This window comes from Cervus elaphus, chromosome 17 (genome assembly GCF_910594005.1).
Source record: "Cervus elaphus chromosome 17, mCerEla1.1, whole genome shotgun sequence".
Taxonomy (NCBI): Eukaryota; Metazoa; Chordata; class Mammalia; order Artiodactyla; family Cervidae; genus Cervus; species Cervus elaphus.
Genome location: NC_057831.1, coordinates 31,074,631 through 31,099,511, shown reverse-complemented (window position 1 = coordinate 31,099,511; position 24,881 = coordinate 31,074,631). Strand labels below are relative to the sequence as shown.

Below are 24,881 nucleotides of genomic sequence, written 5' to 3'. Positions count from 1 at the left end.
AGGATAAAATAAATTTTATAGAAACCTAGAAAAAAATATTTGAGGCTTCCTGGTAGCTCAGTGGTAAAGAATCTGCCTGCAATGCAGGAGATGCAGGTTCGATCCCTGGGTCAGGAAGATCCCTTGGAGAAGGAAATGGCAACCCATTCCAGTATTCTTGCCTGGGAAATCCCATGGACAGAGGAGCCTGGTGGACTACAGTCCATGGGGTTGCCAAAGAGTCAGACACGACTTAGCAACTAAACAACAACAACAAAGAAAATATTTTAAATATTAGATCTTTCTCTCTTGGTATTAGTAACTTGAGGCTTGATCTAGCATTAACACACAAATTCTTTTTCAGAGTTTTTGGAAACAAGCAGTGCAGATAAAACTGTTATCCAAATAATAACAATGTAATATAATTTCAACTAACACTTGTTCATTTTGGTTTGTCTGCGTTTTACATAATTATTTTGAAGCATGATGTTTGGTCTTAATTTTCATGTAAATTCAGTGTTTTGAATTTTGTTATTTCATTTTTTTCTTCTTTTTTTGGCCTCATCTATGTTTTCCATCATCCTGGAAACTTCAATGTCTTTTCCCCTCTATCACCTTTTTTTGTGTGTATTATTCCTCCTTCAGTAACCCTGGCACCGTGTAAGTACCTAATCAGTGGTTTCTTTCTAATTTTCATCATTGTCTGTCTGTAACTTTTCATCTGGCTTTCAACTTAACACTGTCAGCAGATTTTATTAGTGTCTTCTCATGGCTTAGCATTTTCAGATATGCTGAGGAAACTAGGAAACTTGTTTTTCACGTTAGAGAACTTCATATGAATTAGTGGGTGTGTTTAGAAAACCCACACTTCTGTAGTGGAAAAACTTGTCTAAATTTTCAGGAAGATGGATAGGTATTACAGAAAGCAGATACTGGAGTCAGAGATGTAGGTGGGGCCTTCCTTGTTTAATATTTTTTAAAAATTTGAATAAACTTGCTACTTTTAAGATCTATTTTGAAATAAATTATTTGCTCTTGATAGTTAAGTTTATATTCTATCCCAAATGAATTTTAAAAATAAAAGTATTCATATTATTCCCTTATTTAATCATAATCATAAGAGTCTATAGAGTGTCAAAGCCAGTAAATGTTTAGAAACTTTCTGTCACTTGACATAAAACTTAAGCTGTGGTGAATGTCACAGAGTCTAAGATGTGCTGTACTTTTTCAAGTGTGTGGTAGCTAAAAAATATTCTTAAGTGGTGTCATTTTATTAATCTTAGTGTCTTAGACATTTTTTTCTTTTGTATTTTTATAATCCAAACCTTTTATAGAGGATAAAATACCTGCAACTGGCACCATTTAAGAGTAAACAACATTTACTGATGATAGAGAAATTTAAAACTATAAGTTTAGTAGCTTAAAAATAAAGTTTTTCAAATAATTGCATAAGATAAGGTGTTGTCTGTTTAGGAATCTGTCAAAGACAATGTATTTATGAAATAATGTTATTTTCTAATTTAAAAAATTATTTATAAAAGAACTAGGAGATTTTATTCACTATTAGTAAAAGGTGTTTCAGGTATTTCATTTTCAGGTTATTGAATTTTATCATAAATAATCATTTGAATTACTATTAAATATAATCATTAGATATTAATAGTATTAAATGCTATTATTAGTATTATATATAAATACTATTCTGTTATGTATATATAGATGATTTATATACATCTGTAAATATATATATTCCTATAGCCCACCAGGCTCCTCTGTCCATGGAATTCGCCAGGCAAGAATGTTGGAATGGGTAGCCATTCCCTTCCAAACCCAGGGATGGAACCAGGGTCTCCTGCATTGCAGGCAGATTCTTTACCGTCTGAGCCACCAGGGAAGCCCTAGATGATTTATAGTCTTTGAATATGCATTGCAGATAATTGTTCTAGCAATCATAAAAGAACACCATTATGTGATTACTTTTTGTTACCTACTCCGGGAAGCATTTTACCTACTTTACCTATCTTATTATTTCTCAAAACAACCCTTTCAGGTAGATAAAATCCCCATTTCTTAGAAGGGAGATATTGAAACTTGGAGAAGTTCAATGACTTGCATAAAATGTACACTGAGTGGAAGATGTGTGCTTAGAACTATTGTCTGACTGCGCAGCTAGTGTTAAAGTTAATTCTGTCATGTCGCTGGGGCAGAAATGTGTACTGTGACAGGTTTTGATTGTATCCCTGTTAAAATGACAGCAGTCGTGTGGCATTCTGATAGCAGTGTGATTTCCTAGCAGTGAGTTAATCTAACAGGTGTTGCTGTGCATATCTGACTCTCTGAGGGCACTTTTCTGCTTGGATCTTGTCCTGGGTATCTGCTAGTCCATACTCAAGTTCCTATTTCTCTTCTTCTGAATTGAAACTCAAAATTCATTAGTATTTATCCTGTTTTGCCTGGAGATGTTGAGAAGGGGGAGTATTTATAAAGTTACCTATATCTTAAAGTGTTAAAATAATGTACATTGTAAATTCCTTAATATTTATGCTTTCATAATAGAAAAATGAATATTCTTAGCAAACTCAAGGTTCTTGAACTCTGTAGTTTGCAAATTCCTTTCATATATATTATTTCATTTAACCCTGAAGACAGTGCTACTTTGTGCATGATATTTTTATTTTATAAATGAAAAAATTGAGACTCAGTGAGATTGACTTGTCCAAAATTACATATTTGAAAAGTCACAGAGCCATGATTTGTATCTTGGTCTTTTGATAAATATTTCATTTGTATAACACTACATATCTTCACAGTGATGGTCCTGCACCTAACTTTGTTTAGGGTGAGCTATATCTGTACACATAAATGAGAATACTGTAGAAAATACCAGTTCTGATCCTTTTCAAAAATTGTGTTTGGAATTGCTGATTTAGCCTGTACCAGATTATTCCTGGTTCTTGGCCCTAGTGATGATATGATCATTTAATTTTGTGAAAGCCAACACATTTTAGCAGCATAGGGGTATTTAACCATGCTTGGGAATATAATTCATATCTGTTTTGTTATCCAGAGGATGGATAATACAAGTAATTTTGAATTGTTTGATTTTAATTACTGTGGACTTTGCAATTTCTTATTATTTTCCTTGTTTTCTTATTCTTTTCTTTTCCTTTTCTTCATGTTGGAAATCTCTCTTCTGCTGCCTTCTTCTATCAATTAAAAGGAAAATCCCACCCAAACGGTAACCTTTCTGTTAAATAGACATTTATACTGTAATTTTATGTTATCATATAAGTACCTTTTTTTAAAACTTAAAAAGCCCAGTATACTTTTTAAAAGGATGCTTTTTTTTTAAAGAAAAAAATGTGAGTATACCTGAAAGTCAGACATGACTGAGCACACACACATATGTCACACATACTTGAAAAAAGCAAAATATACAAAAAGAATATTGAGGCTTAAATGTATAACTTGTAAATAATATGGGAGAGGATATTTTAGCCTTAATGTAATTAAAAATATTTTAATCTTTTTTTTTTCTTTCTTAACCCTAGCCCACCAAGAAAACACATTATGGATCGTAATACTGAGTTTTATCACATACCTACTCACAGCGATGCCAGCAAGAAGAGACTGATTGAGGATACTGAAGACTGGCGTCCGAGGACTGGAACGACTCAGTCTCGTTCTTTCCGAATCCTTGCCCAGATCACTGGGACTGAACATCGTAAGTAAATAGCTAGGGATTCTAATGGATGAATATTTTTTTGCCACGGAGAGTAGCATTTAGACTGCTGGACAGTCACTGGGAAATGGTAATATTCCTGAAACAGTTTGCTTTTAAATTATGCCTAGTGAGACTGTAAATAGTGGTACTATAAATAAGCAACCAGCCCAGAAGAGTTATGTTAAAAAAGTACAGAAATATTAATAGTTGTAGTACTGACTATAGTACAGTCAATAACAGTATAGTGATAAGGAGTTTTTTAGTGGCTCTGGTAACTTAACTGTTTGGTATTAATTGATAAAGGTAATTGCTTAAAAGTTAAAAAAGCAAAAAAAAAAAAAAAAAAGTTAAAAAAGCTAACTGACATTGGACATTGCTTATTTTATTTCAGTGAAAGAGTCTGAAGCTGATAATACAAAGAAGGCAAAGTAAGTGGTCCATTTTTTGTGAATTGAATGCTTTCCTTTTATGGATGGTCTCTGTTTTTGATTTTCACCTTTTCAAGGGAAGAGTATGGCGTTTTGTCTTTACAACTAGGGGCTTAACTTGGGTGCCTTTTGTGGTACTTAAATACGTGATTTAGAGGTTTTTAATTTAGTTGATAATGTCTGCATTTTTTGTCTGCGGCCTGTTTTCTTCAGTATCGAAGTAAGTGGGCAGAAGGGTATATTTGGGGGTGCTTTGCTAACACTGCAGATCTCTGTGAATGAGTTCATGTGTCTTGCAGTTGCTTTATTTGGGGAACAAAGATTGAAGTTTCCAAGAGGGCTCTATAGATTAATTTCCATATTTCTAAAAAAGCTCTACACTTAAAATCTTTGCTATTAAATCAAACAGCTCTGTGGAGATTAAGCTTTTAGAAGGCATGTTTTCTGCATGGTGATCTAAATGTAGAAACTTTTCTTTCTCTTTCTTACAACTCTTCTATCAATCTCTTTTTCTTTTTTCTTTTCTTTTTATTTCCACAGGGAAAAGATACCCCTTCACGTCTTTAGTCCCAAATACACAAAATTACGTGACTGGCACCATGAAGTTTCAGCACGTGCTCTTAACGTGCAGTGATTTCTGAGGCTTGCCCCCCTCCCCCAGCAGGCAGCACATACCTTTTCATTCACTTGTTCTTTTTCTCCAACTTCTTAGCCAAATCTGTATTAAATTTGCCTTGTGAGAGAAAAAATAGAGCCTTTCTATACTTTTCTAACCATTTCCTGCTGTTTCGAAAACGAGGAGGATGAACATGTTTTGTGCCATTTGGTAGCCCACAAATGTTAAACCAAGAGAGAACAGTAAGGAGCTAGATTGATTCAATGGATTTACATGTGTTTTTATTGTTTTTATGGGAGTAACCTTGGAAAAGGAGTTCTTTTCGTAAGTGGAGTTGGGTTGGTTGGTTGAAGCAGAGGTGGATGAGCAAATAATGTCCTTGTGTAATTGGGAAAATACTTTCTTTATGTTATTACATTTCCCAAGGTTACTTTTAAGTTCATTATTATGTAATGTTCAAAGTGGGTTGTAAACGCTTCTAAGTAAGCAAATACAGAGGCAAGATAAAATAGAAATGACTTTATTAGAATAGAGTTTGTTATAATTTGAATATGCTTTAAAGGAAGAGCTATTGAGGATGGCTGTCTGAAGAGCAGGAGGCCCAGATTTGGCTCCTAAAAAAGGAAAGAAGAGAATTCTGCCCCTATTTGCAGTGGGGAAATAAAGTGCTCTTTTGGTTTGGTTAGTTTAAAAATCCTATTTTCTACCAAAGCAAGTATCTCTAAACTGGTGGATACATTTAGGGTATAAACAACTTCTAGGTATCAACTAGTAACATGTAGACAAGATAGCTTTGTTTTATTTCTAAAACAGGGTAAATGAACATAAAATAAATTGCAACATGAATGATTCTTTAGGTGACATCAGAGGAATAGTTTACTTAGTGATATAAGTAATTGTGCATTGTTGCTCTTTCTAGGAATCTTTGTTTTGGGAGATACATGCAAGCTAAATATCTGACCAGAAATGCTTTCTATCTTGTAATATAATGTATTATATATTAGATTAAATTCAATAATGAATGCGTTTTGAAGTTTGGAAAAGTATTGTAATAAAGTTGCCTTTAACTTAGCTTTGTAGTTGTTTTCTGTTTCCTTGAAGTTAGTAACAAACTATCTAAGACTTTACAGTACCACTTGGGTAAAATAAATATTTCTCTTGATATTTAACTTGGAATATGTTTTTTAAATTTTGTGAGATTGCTAAAATGTGAGCATAGAATATGACAAAGATACATATTATTTCTGTGCATTGTTACATTATTTTATATAATATCTTCTGTGAGAAACAACACAAGAATAGGTTGGGACACAACATAGAATTAGGCTTTGTGTGGAAATTATCCTGAAGCATCTTTGTCTTCAATCAAGGTTCCATTTTTATTTTCCCAGATTTTCTTGATTTTAATATCATTGTAGGATAGGGAAACTGCCTCATAATTTGGAGAAACTAACATTAATTTCCATTAGTGATTACTGTTTAAAATTTGGCATGCCAAATGTGTTTTTAAAAATAATTCTAGGATTTATCTGTGTTCATTTGTACTACAATACTTTTCTTTCTTTTAATTGTATCAGTTCTTCAGATACTGCTTATGATTTTATGTTTCTGACATCAGTCCCGGTTGCTACTATGTCTTTGGCCTCTGTAAGAAAACCTATTTTCTTAGACCAGGTTTTCATATACCCTATAATTCCACTAATCTCAGGAGATGATGCTTGAAAAAAAATCAAGTTCTCATGAAAATAAATGGTCTTGGCTAGAGTAAACATGGTATCTTATAAGAATCAGATTTCTAGACTAGACTTCAGAGTTGAGAGAAAGAGCTACTAGAAAGAGAGTTTTACGTAAATAAAATAATTTTTCCTTAATAAAAAAAAAGAACATACGTATGTAAAACCGTAAAACTTGAAATACATGCCACTGAAAACTAGAGTTTTAATACCATACCTAATTAAAAATAAAATACTTAATGTCTCATTGAAACCATAGATTTAGATAAATGGAATGATCCATGAGTATGTGGGTACATGTTCAGCCAGGATCGCAAAGGACATTCTGTTTGACCCTGTCAGAGGTTGAATTCCTGTGCTCAGTTAATCTCCTGGGACATCTTATATTCCAAGCTTAAAAGCTAGCCAAAAATTATAAAAACGTCTTGCAAAAATATTGTTGTAAGTCTAGTGACCTAATTTATAGCTTGTTTTTGTTTGCCTCTCTTCAACAGACTTTCTTTATCAACAGGCTTGTTTTTCATGTAAAATTGGAAATGTTACTCTTAAGAATTTTCACCATTTTTTTCTTTTAATATTTTAACAGCCAGAAGATAGAATGACTCCCACATAGTCAATCTTTTTTTTTTTTTTTTTTTGGTTACCTTGAAAAACAATTATTTGTGGAAACAGAAACCTACTCATTTTGTACATTCTTATGCCCTTTAGGAAAACCCAGATAAAAACAGTCCTAGAGAGCTTGTTTAATAAAAGTTGTGATGTTAAAAGAGTTTTCTTTTATTCACGTTTTTGTTTTTCAGAAATGTAGGATGAATTGATTTCCCCAAATAATTTTGCAATTGTTGTAGTTGCCAGTGTATATTTAAAATATTATAAATTGTAAGTATTTATTTGTTGCCTACTTTCATTCTTTCACGTGAGTAGTTACTGAATGCTTGAATTCCGGGAACTGCTATGTGCTAGGGATTCAGGAGTAGATAGCAGATAAATATGTGAACAAGATCATCTGTGATAATTGAGTTACCAAGATAGTAAGTTAATATAAAGGAAATTGGTTTAGGCAGGGTGGGATCACTTAAATTGTGTGGATGGACAGGGGAGTCTGGCAAAGAGTTGGACATGACTTGAGCACCTTATCACACGTGTACACATTGAGGAGATGACCTTAATGGCATTGCCTGAGGGAGAAAAACGGGTCAACCAGGTGATTTTATGACTTGGGATGAGTGCTCAAGACAGAGGAAACAAATCTGAGAACCCCCGCGTGGGAGGAAGCATAGGAAGTATACAAAACAGAAAGAACAGTGTGGCCAGAATGTGGTATGTGACCGGGGAAGCATGATACAAAACATAACTCTTAATCCATATAGACAAATAAATTATGTTCCCAATACTGTCCACAGCATTTTAAATGGGAAGTTTAAAGGTGATTAACATATCTGAACACTTTCAAGTAAAATCAGAAAATGAAGAATCAGGGCGGTAATCAACTTTCTAAATAAAGTTTACACCACATAGTTATTGCCAGCCCTGATCAGTGTAATGCATTTCCCACTGAGATCTATTGAAGATGAAAAAAGGGCGACATTAATGTGTATTGTAACGTATTTGTAGGGAACAGAATGCCCCGGAACACACATAAAATCACTTAAAAACAAAACTTTTATGTATAGAAATGTGGCATATAATGCTCTGTGCATAATTTAGTGATGAATTTGACAGTTTAGTCCTCTGTAAAAAACTCGGTTTTCACATACTGCAGCTGCAGACATCCCTTGTTCCAAGCCTTCCCGGAGCTGCCCACCTGCAGTGAAGTGATGGAGGGAGGGTGGGGAGGAAGCCTGGCCCTTGCAGCACCGGTAGGGCTGAACCTGAGGGTCCGTGCTAGCTCTGTTACATCTCAGGGTGAACCTGGCTTGTATTTGTTCTCTTCAGTGTGGTTCTGGTACTCACCTTCTCACCGTTCATTCTGGGACACTTCTCATTGCTTCTCTTTACATCTCAGACCAGATTACAAACACCATTTAGGGAAATCGTTAGTGAAAGATCAGTTTAGGGCAACCTGAAACGTGTGAAATTCAAAAGAAAGATATGTTTACTTTTCTTTGCCTTGAGGAAAGGATGTCTATTTGCCAATTGCATCACAAATACCCTGGGAGTAATAAGTAGGTAAAGGTATTTCTATTATAGATAACTTTTATTTCCTACCTTGGTGTTTGTAGTGTTTTATTTTTTATCCTTGAAATAAAGCAGGTTTACTGGCAAAAAAGGAGAAAGTAATCAGATGTAATCAGGGCTATAGGAATGAATTAATGAAATAAGCTTCAAAACAAAAAAAGATTAACTCTGAATAAACGTTATAAGATCCGGTAACTAATAAATAGTACTTAATAAATATTTTACATTATAATTTTCCATATGGAACATTTTAGAATCAAATATATCAGCCACATAATACATTTTATTTGAACACTTCTGTTTCCTTTACGTCTTTAAAGTGTGAAAGTGAAAGTTGCTCGGTCGTGTCCGACTCTTTACGACCCCATGGATTATACAGTCCATGGAGTTCTCTAGGCCAGAATACTGGAGTGGGTAGCCTTCCCTTCTCCAGGGGATCTTCCCAACCCAAGGATCAAACCCAGGTCTCCCACATTACAGGCAGATTCTTTACCAGATGAGCCACAAGGGACATCTTTAAAAATTTACCTCTAATTCTTCTCTCCTGGAAGGGATACTGCAGCTGAGTGGCCTTTGGAAATGTATGGAATAAACAGAGATCTCACAAGGACAGGAGGGTGCTACTGGGGGCCAAGGGAAGAAGAGTCTTCTAGTGCTCTGAATAATTCCACAGAACCAAGTATCATCTTCCCAAAAGACCAGTGGAATGCCCCTGAGAACGGTGGGGCCGAGTACAAATGCTTCTCTTCCAAGATCTCCTTATTCTACCTGCTGCTCTAGCCACAGGTTCTAACCCACAGTGCCCCACCCCCACCCCACTTCCTTTTCTAATTTGTGTTATAGATATTTGTCTACATATCCTACATCTCCAACTAGAATTTGAGCTCCTTGAATACAAAAGTTTTAATGAAACATAAATTGAAGGGAAAAGGCATTCTAATAGGCATGCTATTTCCTCCTAGACATTTATACATAAATGTATATATAAATATAAATATTTAAGTATATAGATGTAGTTGCTCTCTGAACAGTGTAGGCGGATAGGGGTGCCAACCTCCTGTACAGTCAAAAATACACATATAACTTTACAATCAGCCCTCCTTTTCTGAGGTTCTGCATTCTTGGATTCAGCCAAGATGGATTGGGTAGTACTACAGTATGTATTATTAGATTAAAAAAAAAAAAAGTCCACTTGTAAGTGGGCCAGTACAGTTCAGATTCATGTGTTCAAGGGTCAGCTGTATATAATATACAAATTCTATTTGCAAGTGGGTGTTTGCAGTGTAAACTTCATCTCTAGTAAACTACTTTAGTCAGCTGAGGCTGCCATACAAGATAACCAGACTTGACTTAAACAACAGAAATTAATTTTCTCACAGTATTTTTTCTTTTTATTTATTTTTTAAATTTAAATTTTTTTATTTTTTCATTTATTTTTATTAGTTGGAGGCTAATTACTTTACAGTATTGTAGTGGTTTTTGCCATACATTGACATGAATCAGCCATGGATTTACATGTGTTCCCCATCCTGATCCCCCTCCCACCTCCCTCCCCATCCCATCCTTCTGGGTCATTCTAGTGCACCAGCCCTGAGCACTTGTCTCATGCATCCAACCTGGACTGGCGATCTGTTTCACACTTGATAATATATATGTTTCAATGCTATTCTCTCAGATCATCCCACCCTCTCCTTCTCCCATAGAGTCCAAAAGTCTGTTCTATACATCTTCGCCTCCTTTTCTGTCTTGCATATAGGGTTATTGTTACCTTCTCACAGTTTTAAAAGCTAGACGTCCTAGACCGAGGTGCTTGCAGGGTAGGTTTCTGGTGAGGCATGCCATGTCTGGCTGAAAGCTGGCCTGCTTGCCTCTGTGTCCTCACACGGCCTTTCCTCTGTGGACTAGCAAAAAGCGTGAACCATGGGTGCCTGTCTCTTGTGTTCCTTTAAGGACACCAGTCGTCTTGGATTAGAACCTCAACCGTTATGACCTCATTTAACCTTAATTACCTCCTTATAAACCCTGTCTCAAAAATACTGTTGCATTAGATGTTAGGGCTTCAACATGAATTTAGAGGAAGGATGCAATTCAGCCTATAATACACACCAGCTGCCTGTCTATACCAATATTCATTTTGACAAATTAGCATTTAGAAAAAGCTATTCTAGAGTAGAGTCACTGACTTAGACCCAGTTGGAAGTACTATTGTTACCTCTGTTGTGGTGCCTCCTTTTCTGATTGGGATGCTAAGTGTTTGTCTCCATGTCCTATATCCATAACTAGAGTGTAAGCTCCTTGAACACAAGCTTTTTATGTTCTTCACCACCCCCATATTTGGCTCTAATTAGTACTTACTAATGGTACCAATTATATATAATTGCATATTTCTCCAATTCTCTGTTCAGTTTTAGAGAAATTGTTTGCAACAGGTTTTACATAACTTTTAATTGAGTGAGTTAATTCAGAATAAGGTCAAAGCTTCATAAAAATATCAAGGAATTAATATCTATAGTGAGGATAAGGGAGAGCCACACCTAAGCTGCTTGGAAGGGGAATTGGTTTGCTATGGGCAATCTAACTGGCAAAAGTTGATGCTCTTCCCTTGGGATTATCTGTTGAATAGTTGTGGAAGATATTAAATAAACATTTGTTTGTTAATCCATGTTCCTTTCTGGTTTTGGTCTGTTTTAGCATGAATAACTCCATGACTCCTGTGAGGTGACAGTACATGACTAATGTTAGAAATAGGCTTGTAGAATACTTAGTGCTCTGATTGGAAAAGCCAACAGAAATTTTATCATTACTAAGGAAATGTTTCAAGATAAAAGTATAATCTAAAACACTGATTAAAAAAAAAGCAGCCTCCATATTATCAGATGTACTGAAAGCTGATATTAATATGTGGCTGACCATAATAGAGAATTATTGAAGGCCATAGAAAATTTTATTTAAAGTTAATTATTTTGGAAACATATATGCCTAAAGTACAAGCACCATACAAGGGGTGATTTTTCTTGACTCACTATTTTCTCAGTTTCTACTATATGTAGTAAAATATTTATCTAATAATTTTAAGTTTTTTATGCCTGTATAGAAGATCCCCTGCAGAAGGGAATGGCTACCTACTCCATTATTCTTGCCTGGAGAACTCCATGGACAGAGGAGCCTGCCAGGCTATAGTCCATGGAGTTGTGAAGATTCCAACATGAGTGAGCAACTAATACTTTCACTTTCATAGGTCTATATAAATTAGTATAAAGTAGTATTTTGAGGGCTTCCCTCCTAGCTCAGTCGGTGAAGTATCTGCCTGCAGTGCAGGAGACCCAGGTTCTATTCCTGGATCAGGAAGAACCCTTGGAGAAGATAATGGCAACCCACTCCGGTATTTTTGCCTGGAGAATCCCATGGACAAAGGAGCCAGGTTAGGTTACAGTCCATGGGGTCGCAAGAGTCAGATACGACTTAGCAACTAAACCACCAAACCACCACCAAAGTAGTATTTTAGTTTAGCAAAAAAGATTTCTAAAATTATCATGACCAAAACATGCTTTAATTAGTCTTTGTTTTTTCTTTCTCTCTTGTTCAAGTAATGGTGGGTTCTGATTTTTCACAGGTTATGGTGAAGAATTAATGTGTGATGTAGTTTCCCAATTTTCAAAGACTTAAATGTCCTCACCGAGGGAAGAGTGACTGCCTCTCCCTTTAGCTAGAAAACAGTTCAAACTCCAGTCACCAGTTATATTACACAAAACTGAAGTGGTTATGCGGGGAAAACAATCTTCTAGGCTCTCCCTTGGCACTAACTAATGTCTCTCTGATTTTCAGTTGAAGGGCGTCAGAACAGATGTTACTTCTTGAACTGAAACTTGTCACTTTTGTACATTCATTGAAAATTTAGACAGCAGAACCTACATAAATTTGTCCAAACAGGCTCATTTTATAGCAGATTTTTAAAACATTTTAGGTTGTTCACAGATATTCACAGGATACACATAAAACAGATTTTTAAAAATTTATTTATTTATTTAGCCTCTCGGCTTGTTTTCCCTGATCAGGGATTGAACCCGGGCCCTCGGCAGTGAAAGTGTAGAAATAGATTAATGAAGAAACACATTTTGCTAGCCTGTGCATGTCTTCATTATTGTTGTTTTCACAGATATACTGGACTTTGTTGTATATTCTTATTAGGACATGTGTCATTTGAGTAAATTACATAAAATTATTATTTAAAAGTTTACACAAAGAAATTAGGAATCATTTCCTTGGCTCATAATCTCACATGTTTTCATGAGGTTAAAATCAGGTTTGCCCCAAAACACAGAACACAAAGACTTTGACAGCAGAGTCTAATTTTTAAAAGCAAAAATAGAACATTAATAACCAGATAGAATTGCTTAGCTGATAATGTTATCATACGCATTCCTGCAAAGTATTGTGTTAACCTGGGAAAAAAGACCACAGGTTCAAAAATGGGTATATAACCAAATAGTAATTATTGTCTATTGCAAAATATGGGATGTTTGTAATTTATCTCCTTTCATTTTCTACTGGTTGATTACATTGTCCTAGGGCTTCCCGTGTAAGGAACCCGCCTGCCATGCAGGAGACCCGGCTTCGACCCCTGGGTCAGGAAGATCCCCTGGAGGAGGGCATGGCAACCCACTCCCAGTATTCTTGCCTGGAGAATCCCGTGGATAGAGGAACCTGGCAGACTACAGTCCATGGGGCTGCAGAGTCAGACATGACTGAATGACTAAGCACAGCACAGCACACATGCGAATACTGGTTTGATGACTATAATGTAAAAGTCGCCATCTATTGAACATAAGTAATTACTACACTTGAGCTCCTTGTGAGAAAAGTATGTTATTGAAGCAAGAAACATAGTTCCAATATACTCTGTTTTCACACACAGATTGTTTAATTTTCTGTTTAATTATGGAAATACTTGGATACTTTTTCCAAATTTTACTGTGAAGACTAGTATTTATGAAGTTGTTTCATGAAAATCAGTGCTTGTAATAAGCAAGCATTGACTTTCAAAGTACAGAATATGCACTAAGTTCTTTAGAAGTTTTATCAGACTAGCACTGCTTCTGTTATGATGCTATTTAGATAAATTCTTTTCTCTTAACCTTAAATAATTCAAAATTATTTTATTGAATTAAACAAGAAAAAAAAAGAACTTATTTTCTTAACTAAAACTCAATGTTGAAGACATTTCCTACAGCTTACTTTTTTTAATTCAAAGGAAATTATAATTTAAAAGGATTAATTGGGGGTAATTATAATAGTCTTCTCCCTGATGGAAGACTTAATTTTCTATCTTTGACTGCCATTCAGTTTTACATGTTTCCATCACATGGAAAGTTTCAAAACCCCAAGTTTTTTACCTTTATGTGAAGGTGTGTTTATTATGATGGTGAAGTGAAAGTTGCTTAGTCGTGTCTGACTCTTTGCGATTCCATGGACTATACATATACAGTCCCTGGAATTCTCCAGACCAGAATACTGGAGTGGGTAGCCATTCCCTTCTCCAGGGGATCTTCCCAACCCAGGATCAAACCTAGGTCTCCGCATTGCAAGCAGATTCTTTACTGTCTGAACCGCCAAGGAAGCCCAAGAATACTGGAATGGGTATGTGTTAGTCGCTCAGTTGTGTCCAACTCTTTGTGACCCCGTGGACTGTGGCCTGCCAGGCTTCTCTGCCATGGAATTCTCCAGGCAAGACTATTGGAATGGGTAGCCTAGCGCTTCTGCAGTGGATCTTTGTGACCCAGAAATCAAACTGGTGTCTCCTGCATTGCAAGCAGATTCTTTACCAGCTGAGCTACCGGGGATTTTATGAAAGGAAATTGAAATAATTTGTTGCATAGTATAGCATAAAACATTTGATAGGTATGGACATTCAGATGTCTTAATTTTCTTCTTCCTAGTCAAATTAAAGAATTCTGTTTTCAAGTTACATTATTCTTACGAGCATTCTTAATTGTCTATGTTTTCTCTGTTGTATTTCTCTATTTTTATATTAACAGGTATACATTGGGTGCTGCTTCTTTGTGCAATTTTGATACGTGTTCATCTCCCAAATACATCTAATCAAATGCTTCTGAAGAGTCTGTAGTCATTTCTTTGAAGTTATGTTCAAGCTAGGACAACACCTCATCAATTTTTGAGTTAGTGTTACATATGTATTTTATCTTTTCACATATTTATTACCCTACTATCCTAATAATTCTAGGATAGGAAAAAATGTTTGAGGATAAATTTCTGAAAGATTTTCATGGGTTCAGGTAGTTGTATATCACTCTTCAGATAATAGGTAAACTAGAAGTTTTGATACAAAGAAGCAAGACTTTTAAGTGAACATGGTGTACTCAGACTTATCCTTTGCTTACAACAATGGAATCAAATACCTCTTGTTAATATCATCAGATCTCTTAGCAGTGATACAGGTAGGGATATTGAAGCAGTACCACATGCATGTTAAGAAAATGTACATACACATAATAGTCATTTATTTTTTTTTGTTGTTGGTTTTTTTTTTTTTTTTTGTCAAAGAATAAATCGTAAGGAAGAGAGAGAGAGGGAGTCACTGAGAACGACCACCAAAAAAATCCTACCGAGAGTGGTGGCGGCCAAGAGGTTGGGCTTATGGTATGCTTTTGGAACTATTTATGTGCCTGCATCGTTGCACGGAAGTTTTCTTGCTGGGGCCGGCACCCTAGGGGTTTCTAGGCCATTCCGTGACCCCGTTATCCTCTCACGGGAGTCTTCAAGTGGCAGGCGCCCTAATGGCCTTTAAGTGCCTGACCCATGCCCACAAGAAGAATTTTAGGCCACGTCCTCAGTTAGGGCTGTTAAAGGAGAGTTTCACCCGGTCGGGCTCTAGTTACTGAGGCTCGCTTATTGTAGGGCCTTCAGAGTCTGCCAAGTGTAGCCCTGGCCAGGAATCATCAACTGTTCGCCTGTTCGCCCCACAACTGTTCGCCTGTTGACTGAAACTCCCGAAAAGAAAAGGCTGAAACTCCCGAAAAGAAAAGGCTCGCTTATTGTAGGGCCTTCAGAGTCTGCCAAGTGTAGCCCTGGCCAGGAATCATCAACTGTTCGCCTGTTCGCCCCACAACTGTTCGCCTGTTCACTGAAACTCCCGAAAAGAAAAGGAGTTGAGGGCAGATCAGAGAAGAAGAGAAGGAGAATAAGTCAGAAGAGAGAAAAGAATGATGCACCAGAAGAGAACGAGACTAGAGACAAAGCCAGCACACACAAAAACACGGACAGCCGAAGACAAACACATGGCAAACAAACATTGGCCGACGACACAGCGCTGGGTTTTTGGGCCCCCTGAATTTTCTTGCCTCCCGGTAGCAGATTCACCTTACGGAATGGCGTCCGCTGTTCACCAGACTCGGGGTCGGGAGAGGATCTTTCTTTCCCGCAGAGTCGGCTGCCTCCCAGCGCGTCCACTGGCCTCGGCCTTACGCTGGCTGGCCCCCCTTTATAGAAAGCTTTCTTCTGTGCCAGATACCTTCCTGCTTCCCAGCAGGGCCTCGGATTTACACTGGGCTTTCCTGTCCTGAGCACTGGTGTTATTATTTATCCTTCACCTTTGTCCTGTAAGTGTTCTCTTCTCCCGGTCAAGGGATCCCGGACGAGCCCCCAAATGTTATGCCCGATGTCTGAATCCCCGAGCAGGAAGAGAGAAGGCTTCCAAGACAATGCAACTCGCAAAGAAAGGGAAGTTTATTACTGACTTGAGCCAGGGCTTTCTGCCGCAACCATCACAGTGGTGCAGGGTCAGAAAGCCCAAAATAGTCATTTAAATGTGAAAGATAAAACAACCAGACAGTGTTAATTTAAAAGATTTAAAAAAGTTAAATATATATATATATATATAAAACAAGATGTTGTCAAGGATTATTATTAAAATAATAAATGCTGGTTGTTGAAAGATATTAACAGGCAAACAAAAATCACTCAAACCCAGAAATAAACACTAGAAGTTTACATTTATTTACCTTCTGGAGAAGATTGAAGCCCAGGTAGAAAGTTTTTCTTAATGTACTCCCTAAAATGGGCTTAAAACTCAGCATTCAAAAAACTAAGGTCATGGCACCATCACTTCATGGCATGTAGATGGGGAGACAGTGGAAACAGACAGACTTTTTTCTTGGGCTCCCAAATCACTATAGATAGTGAATGCAGTCATGAAGGGTAAATGTCACTTGCTCCTTGGAAGAAAAGTTGTGACAAACCTAGACAGCACATCAAAAAGCAGAGGCATGACATTACTGACACAGGTCTGTCTAGTCAAACCTATGGTTCTTCCAGTAGTCATGTACGCATGTGAGAGTAGGACCATAAGAAAGACTGAGTGCCAAAGAATTGATGCTTTTGAACTGTGGTGTGGTGTTGGAGAAGACTCTTGAGAGTCCCTTGGACTGCAAGGAGATCCAGCCAGTCCATCCTAAAGGAAATCAGTCCTGAATATTCATTGCAAGGACTGATGCTGAAGCTGAAGCGCCAGTACTTCAGCTACCTGATGTGAAGAGCTGATTGATTAGAAAAGACCCTGTTGTTGGGAAAGATTGAAGGCAGGAGGAGAAGGGGACAACAGAGGATGAGATGGTTGGATGGCATCACTGACTCAATGGACATGAGATTGAGCAAGCTCCAGGAGATGGTGAAGGACAGGGAAGCCTGGCATGCTGCAGTCCTTGGGGGACACAAAGAGTTGGACACAACTGAGTGACTGAACAACAAATAGGCTATAAATCACTGAGAGAAAAAGACTAAGTATTTAGAGAACTTATAGATGAGATATAGAACTTATAGAACTTATAGATGAGATTTGCTAAGTAATACAATTTTTTTTTTTAAGTCTGGAGAATGGAGAAGAAAGTAGAAGACTGGGAACAGAAAATATGGTGCTAGGTTTTAAAAAGGAAAAAGGTCAGCTTCTAAACTATAAATTAGTTTGAACTCGAGGTCACTTGAAAAAAAAAAAAGGCCCCGAAAACATTATTAAAAACCATCTAGTGAGACGAGGAGGGCAGGATTGCCATGACCCAGAATTAAATTCTAAAGAAACAGATCACACCCAGCTAACGCATTTTGGATAGATTGGGGGAGATCTTAATTTTAACAGTTATCAAAAGCTTTTATAATCCTCTTGAACTTAATGATAAAATGAGGCTAATGATTATCAAGTAGATTCATAACAGGTTGAAGGAGTTTAATGAAAGGACAGTGTTTGGAGATGAGTCAGTGGCTTGGATGAAGACCCCTTCTACAGTTGACTGCCTTAATTTGTAGCTAATATGAAGCAGAAGGTATAGTAAGTATGTTTCATAACCAGATCCTCCTCAATAATATATTGGCCATGTAGGAAAATGGACCAAATCTAGATTTTTTTTTAAAAAAAGAAAGGAAAGAAATTTGGTTATGTACAGTTTAGATCAAATCATCTGCTCTTCTTGAACACATTGGGAGGAGTGGGATAAAGTTATCAAAAACAAATATCTGAAAAACTAGGGATTTTGGAGGAAAATGAACCCAATATGAGTTTATCATGTCACATGGCCTCTAAAATTATAAGCAAGTAAGAGTTGTGTTCTGTGCTAGTAAACTCTCATGTGCATATTATGTGTAATGTTTATTGTGTTTAGTCTTTGACAGTTATATAGCTAACCCCAACAAAATAACTGAAAAATCATGGGACGTGTAAGCAGTCTTTGGGTCAGAGGCAATTATATAAGTGCTTGTTTTTAGCTGATAATATGAGCTAGTTCCTTGATCAAAACCCATAGCTCCATCTTCCACACTCTCCCTTAGTCTCAGGCCTCATAGATGGCTGTGGAAATTGATAAGCAACTGAGTAAAGAACTAGTAAGGGGCCAGAGCATTTATTGCCTTGTGTATAACATTAAGGGATTTAAATTCTTATCACAAATAAGAAACCAAATACAGGATTTTAATCATGGGAGTAACATCTGATGTCAGTTTTTAAAAGATCATTCTGAATACTGTGGAAACTTAATTATAAAGGAGAAATAATGAAAACAGAAGGCTAGTTCTGTGTATTTTCTTAATTCAGGCAAGAGATGATAGTCACTCAGGCCATGAAAGTGCTAATAGAGCTGTGGAGAATTGAACTGGTTTATATTTTAGAAGAAGAATTGGCAGGAGTTTAGGAATAAGGGGGGTTATTGATGGATAATGGAAAATTGCTGAGTCAATGAATTTGGTAAGCATTAATTCCGTTGGTAAAAGTCAGTGAAATTGACAAATCAACTCAGTACAGTCAGGAAGCTAAGGGGGTCAAAATGTAGAGGAGTGAGTTGGGAAAAAGCGTGTTTAAAACATAGATTTTAGACACGTTAGACTTGCTGATGAAAAAGTAAAGGGTATGAATTCTGGAGTGCATGGTTGCAGCATTCCAGGCCTGTGACCTAACTGTAGAGGGATTATCACTGAACTGAAGAAGTTAAAGAATGTAGCGGTCTGATTATGTAGTGATTCAGCATGATAACATTGAAGTCATCAGGAAGATTATTGGAATGGGGTAAAGCCAACAGTGGGGAGGGTTAAGGCAAGACAGTGACTAGGTGTGGAGTCAGTGGTGTAGTCTGGCCCAGGCCCCAAAGCACTTGGCATATTGCAGGCTCAAAGATGATTGCTGGTAGGAAGAGTAAGAAGAAGGACACTTGCTCCATCTCTAGGTTTATAAACTTATGCAGTATGAGAAAAAAGGGACCTCTGAGGGACAGCAAGGGAGATCTAGAATGGCAGAGGGTTTGTGAGGTCTGAGAGGTATGGGAAATGGATCAGATTAGGAGACATAAAACAGTAAAGACATAAGAGGTCAGAAGATGATGGATGGATGACTCAATGGGTAGTATTTGTGGCAGGTAAATAGAGATGGGAAGTATGATGGACTTGATCCTTGTGGTCTGTTACAGAAAAGTGGACATTAGACCATAAATTCCATGAGAACAGGAAATTAGTGGGCAGCATGTATGGTGTGAAATGGGACTTCGAATAAGATTTTGTTGTTGAATGAATAAATGGATGCAATGAATGATTGAATGGGAGAGCTCAGGATGTGTGATCCAGAATATTTAGTCAGAGAGCATGTGGTCAGTGGCTTTTGTTCTCTAATGCTGGAAGAACATTCTTGCTGGACATGGGGTGGTGTAGTGACTTTCCCAAGATACCTGGCTTCTCCAAGGACTCACACTGGGTGGCTGTTGGACACGGCATTCAGAAAGATTTATTTATATTTTCAAATAGGTAACAGATTGACTCAACACTATAGAATGATACATTATTTTAATCTGAATTTGGAAAAATACTTTCATCATAAATTCTTTTTATAATATTAGGATTACATTACCACTACAAAGTGACAGATTTTTGCCCCATACAAGAAACTGTTCCTAACTATATAGTTGAAATCAGTGAAATCACTAATCGAAATGATTCAGTGATGAAATTGATGATGCTCAGTGAGATGAGCTAAGTTTAGTGCGAAGTACCCTGCTGTTAGTGAGGGAGATGGACTTTTATCAGGAATAGTTACAAGTGATCTTTAAGTTGGTATTATACCTTAAAATCTTTATACTGTATTGGTATTTTTATAGACATAGTGTAAATATATACTCATTCTTTATCTATGTTATCTTTAGACCACATGCTATATTTTCTCTAAAGAGATCAAGAAATATTATAGATAACTAAAGAGTTCAAAATCCTAAAGGATAATGCCGTCAAGGAGTTGCATTCAATATGTCAGCAAATCTGGAAGACCCAGCAGTGGCCACAGGACTGGAAAAGGTTAATCCTCTTCCCAGTTCCCAAGAAAGGTAGTACTAAAGAACGTGCTAACCATCAGACAATCACACTCATCTCCCATGCTAGTAAGGTCATGCTTAAAATCTTGCATGCTAGGCTTCAGTGTTATGCAAACCAAGAACTTCCAGATGTCCAAGTTGGGATTAGAAAAGGAAGAGAAACCAGAGATCAAATTGCTAACATTCGCTGGATCATAGAAAAAAGCAAAGGAATTACAGAAAAACATCTACCTATGTTTCATCGATTATGCTAAAGCTTTTGACTGTGTGGATCATAACAAACTGGGGAAAGCCCTTAAAGAGACGGAAATACCAGACCACCTTATCTGTCTCCTGAGAAACCTGTATGCAGGTCAAGAAACAACAGTTTAAACCCTTTATAGAAGAACTGATTGGTTCAAGATTGAGAAAAGAGTGCGAGAGGGCTGTCTGCTGTCACCCTGTTTGTTAACCTGTATGCTGAGTACATCCTGAGAAATGCTGGGCTGGATGAGTTACAAGCTGGAATCAAGATACGCCAGAGAAACAGCAACAACCTCAGATATGCGATGATGCTATTCTAATGGCAGAAAGCGAAGAGGAACTAAAGAGCTTCTTGATGAGGGTGAAGGATGAGAGTGAAAGAGCCAGCTTAAAACTAAATATTAAAAAACCTAACATCACAACATCTGGCCCCATTACTTCCTGGCAGATAGAAGGGGGAAAGGTGGAAGTAGTGACAGATTTCCTCTTCTTGGGATCTAAAGTCACTGCGGACGGGGACTGCAGCCATGAAATCAGAAGATGATTGCTTCTTGTCAGGAAAGCTATAACAAACATAACAGCATGTTGAAAAGCAGAGACATTACTCTGCTAACTAAGGTCTGTAAAATCAAGGCTATGGTCTTCCCAGTGGTCAGGTATGGTTATGAGAACTGCACCATAAAGAAGGCAAAAAGTCAGAGAATTGAAGCCTTCGAACTGTGGTGCTGGAGAAGACTCCTGAAAATTGCTTAGAAAGCAAGGGTATCAAACCAGTTAATCTTAAGGGAAGTCAACCCTGAATACTCGTTGGAAGGACTGGTGCTGAAGCTGAAGCCCCAATATTTCGGTCATCTGATGTCAACAGCCGACTCATTGGAAAAGTCCCTGATGCTGGGAAGGATTGAGGGCAGAAGAAAAAGAGGGTGTCAGAGGATGAGATGGCTCAATGGCATCACTGAGGCAATGGACAGGAACTTGGGCAGACTCCAGGATATGGTGAGGGACAGGAAGGCCTGACATGCTGCCCATGGGGTCGCAAAGAGTCAGACACGACTGGGCGACTGAAGACAACAAAAAGAGTTCACATAATATTAAGACTGGGCATTTAATAATGTAACATCCATTACAGAAAAGCAAGATCAGAGAAATGCATGAACGCTAAGGCAGAATTTGTTTTTTTTTTTCCATTTATTTTTATTAGTTGGAAGCTAATTACTTTACAATATTGTAGTGGTTTTTGCCATACATTGACATGAATCAGCCATGGGTTTACATGTGTTCCCCATCCCGATCCCCCCTCCCGCCTCCCTCTCCATCCCATCCCTCTGGGTCTTCCCAGTGCACCAGCCCTGAGCACTTGTCTCATGCATCCAACCTGGGCTGGTGATCTGTTTCACCCTTGATAGTATACTTGTTTCAATGCTGTTCTCTCAGAACATCCCACCCTCGCCTTCTCCCACAGAGTCCAAAAGTCTGTTCTGTACATCTGTGTCTCTTTTTCTGTTTTTCATATAGGGTTATTGTTACCATCTTTTTAAATTCCATATATATGTATTAGTATACTGTATTGGTCTTTATCTTTCTGGCTTACTTCACTCTGTATAATGGGCTCCAGTTTCATCCATCTCATTAGAACTGATTCAAATGAATTCTTTTTAATGGCTGAGTAATATTCCATGGTGTATATGTACCACAGCTTCCTTATCCATTCGTCTGCTGATGGGCATCTAGGTTGCTTCCATGTCCTGGCTATTATAAACAGTGCTGCGATGAACATTGAGGTACACATGTCTCTTTCAGATCTGGTTTCCTCAGTGTGTATGCCCAGAAGTGGGATTGCTGGGTCATATGGCAGTTCTAATTCCAGTTTTTTAAGGAATCTCCACACTGTTCTCCATAGCAGCTGTACTAATTTGCATTCCCACCAACTGTGTAAGAGGGTTCCCTTTTCTCCACACCCTCTCCAGCATTTATTGCTTGTAGACTTTTGGATAGCAGCCATTCTGACTGGTGTGTAATGGTACCTCATTGAGGTTTTGATTTGCATTTCTCTGATAATGAGTGATGTTGAGCATCTTTTCATGTGTTTGTTAGCCATCTGTATGTCGTCTTTGGAGAAATATCTGTTTAGATCTTTGGCCCATTTTTTGATTGGGTCATTTATTTTTCTGGAATTGAGCTTCAGGAGTTGCTTGTATATTTTTGAGATTAATCCTTTGTTTCTTCATTTGCTATTATTATTTGGCCACAGCAATCAGAGCAGAAAAAGAAATAAAAGGAGTCCAGATAGGAAAAGAGGAAGTGAAACTCTCACTGTTTGCAGATGACATGATCCTCACATAGAAAACCCTAAAAACTCTACCAGAAAATTACTAGAGCTAATCAGTGAATATAGTAAAGTTGCAGGATATAAAATTAACACACAAATCCCTTGCATTCCTATACACTAGCAATGAGAAAACAGAGAAATTAAGGAAACAATACCATTCACCATTGCAACAAAAAGAATAAAATACTTAGGAGTATATCTACCTAAAGAAACAAAAGACCTATACATAGAAAACTATAAAACACTGATGAAATAAATCAAAGAGGACACAAATAGATGGAGAAATACACCGTGTTCATGGATTGGAAGAATCAATATTGTCAAAATGGCTACACTACCCAAAGCAATCTATGGATTCAATGCAATCCCTATCAAGCTACCAACGGTATTCTTCACAGAACTAGAACAAATAATTTCACAATTTGTAAATACAAAAAACCTCGAATAGCCAAAGTAATCTTGAGAAAGAAGAATGGAACTGGAGGAATCAACCTGCCTGACTTCAGGCTCTACTACAATGCCACAGTCATCAAGACAGTATGGTACTGGCACAAAGACAGAAATATAGATCAGTGGAACAGAATAGAAAGCCCAGAGATAAATCCACGTACCTATGGACACCTTATCTTCGACAAAGGAGGCAAGGATATACAATGGAAAAAAGACAACCTCTTTAACAAGTGGTGCTGGGAAAACTGGTCAACCACTTGTAAAAGAATGAAACTAGAACACTTTCTAACACCATACACAAAAATAAACTCAAAATGGATTAAAGATCTAAATGTAAGACCAGAAACTATAAAACTCCTAGAGAAGAACATAGGGAAAACACTCTCCGACATAAATCCCAGCAGGATCCTCTATGACCCACCTCCCAGAATATTGGAAATAAAAGCAAAAATAAACAAATGGGACCTAATGAAATTTAAAAGCTTTTGCACAACAAAGGAAACCATAAGCAAGGTGAAAAGACAGCCTTCAGAATGGGAGAAAATAAGGTAGAATTTGAAAGGTGCTGAAGAAAACTGCTTCATACTCTGGTGACCGAAATGGGAAGGAAATCTGAAAAGGAGGGGTGTGAATATGCATGTAGCTGATGCACTTGGCTACACTGTAAAGCAGCTAAACCCCATGAGCGAGAGAGAGAAAATGAGATAAAACAACAAAGAACAAATTCTTTCCTCATGCAAATAAGTTCCAGTTCTTTCAAGGTCTCCATTTATATTTCCTTCTTTTCCTTGTTTCAGTAAAGTACAAGCTCCAAGTAAAATTTCTTTGACCCAATCCCTTTTATTCGCTCTCATAAAAAAATAAACCTTATTTTGGATGGTGTTATTCTTTATTTCATAATCTTCTTTTAACTTCTGACAGTTAGTCTCCTCAGCCCCTGCATGTGCAAATCAAGGATGCCCTATTTGCTTATTTTTAAATTCTCTTCGGGATGAAATTGATAATAAATGTAGAATTAACAGGCTCAAATAATGTTTTTAGGCTGATAAAAAAAAAAAAACAACAAAGGCAGTTGAAGTGAAAAAATTTAGCTTTTGATTAAGGGCGTCAGAAATTTCCACTTGAGGTTTAGTTAATTTAACTTACCAGAGAGGAAATCGTAAAAAGTTACAAGTGAATGCATATTTGTTGTTGGGAATCTGGCAGAAAATTCCCATTTTTCCTGACAACAGACAGTTTCCTTGGCTAAAATAATTAACTTTGCTCCTCCAGTGAACCCCAGAAGTATGGAATGCAGCTACAATGCTGGTATATCCCACTTTTCTTTTTTCCATTTTCTGCTTAGCAGT

The 24,881-nt window shown here is 37.2% G+C and overlaps 1 protein-coding gene across 8 annotated transcripts in view; it reads left to right on the top strand.

The window, feature by feature from the left end:
* The window catches only part of PDLIM5 (PDZ and LIM domain 5), a 224,052-nt gene that overhangs the window by 135,004 nt on the left and 64,167 nt on the right, over positions 1-24,881 (top strand). For 3 of the 8 annotated variants that reach the window (XM_043871011.1, XM_043871017.1, XM_043871009.1), the window contains exons 6-8: positions 3,200-3,217; positions 3,531-3,703; positions 4,095-4,131. In XM_043871011.1, coding sequence (XP_043726946.1) covers positions 3,200-3,217; positions 3,531-3,703; positions 4,095-4,131 — 228 coding nt within the window. Of the gene's footprint in view, positions 1-624; positions 640-3,199; positions 3,218-3,530; positions 3,704-4,094; positions 4,132-4,671; positions 5,819-24,881 lie in introns of those variants that run through there. The other 5 variants (XM_043871012.1, XM_043871010.1, XM_043871016.1 and 2 more) reach the window with 4 other exon arrangements.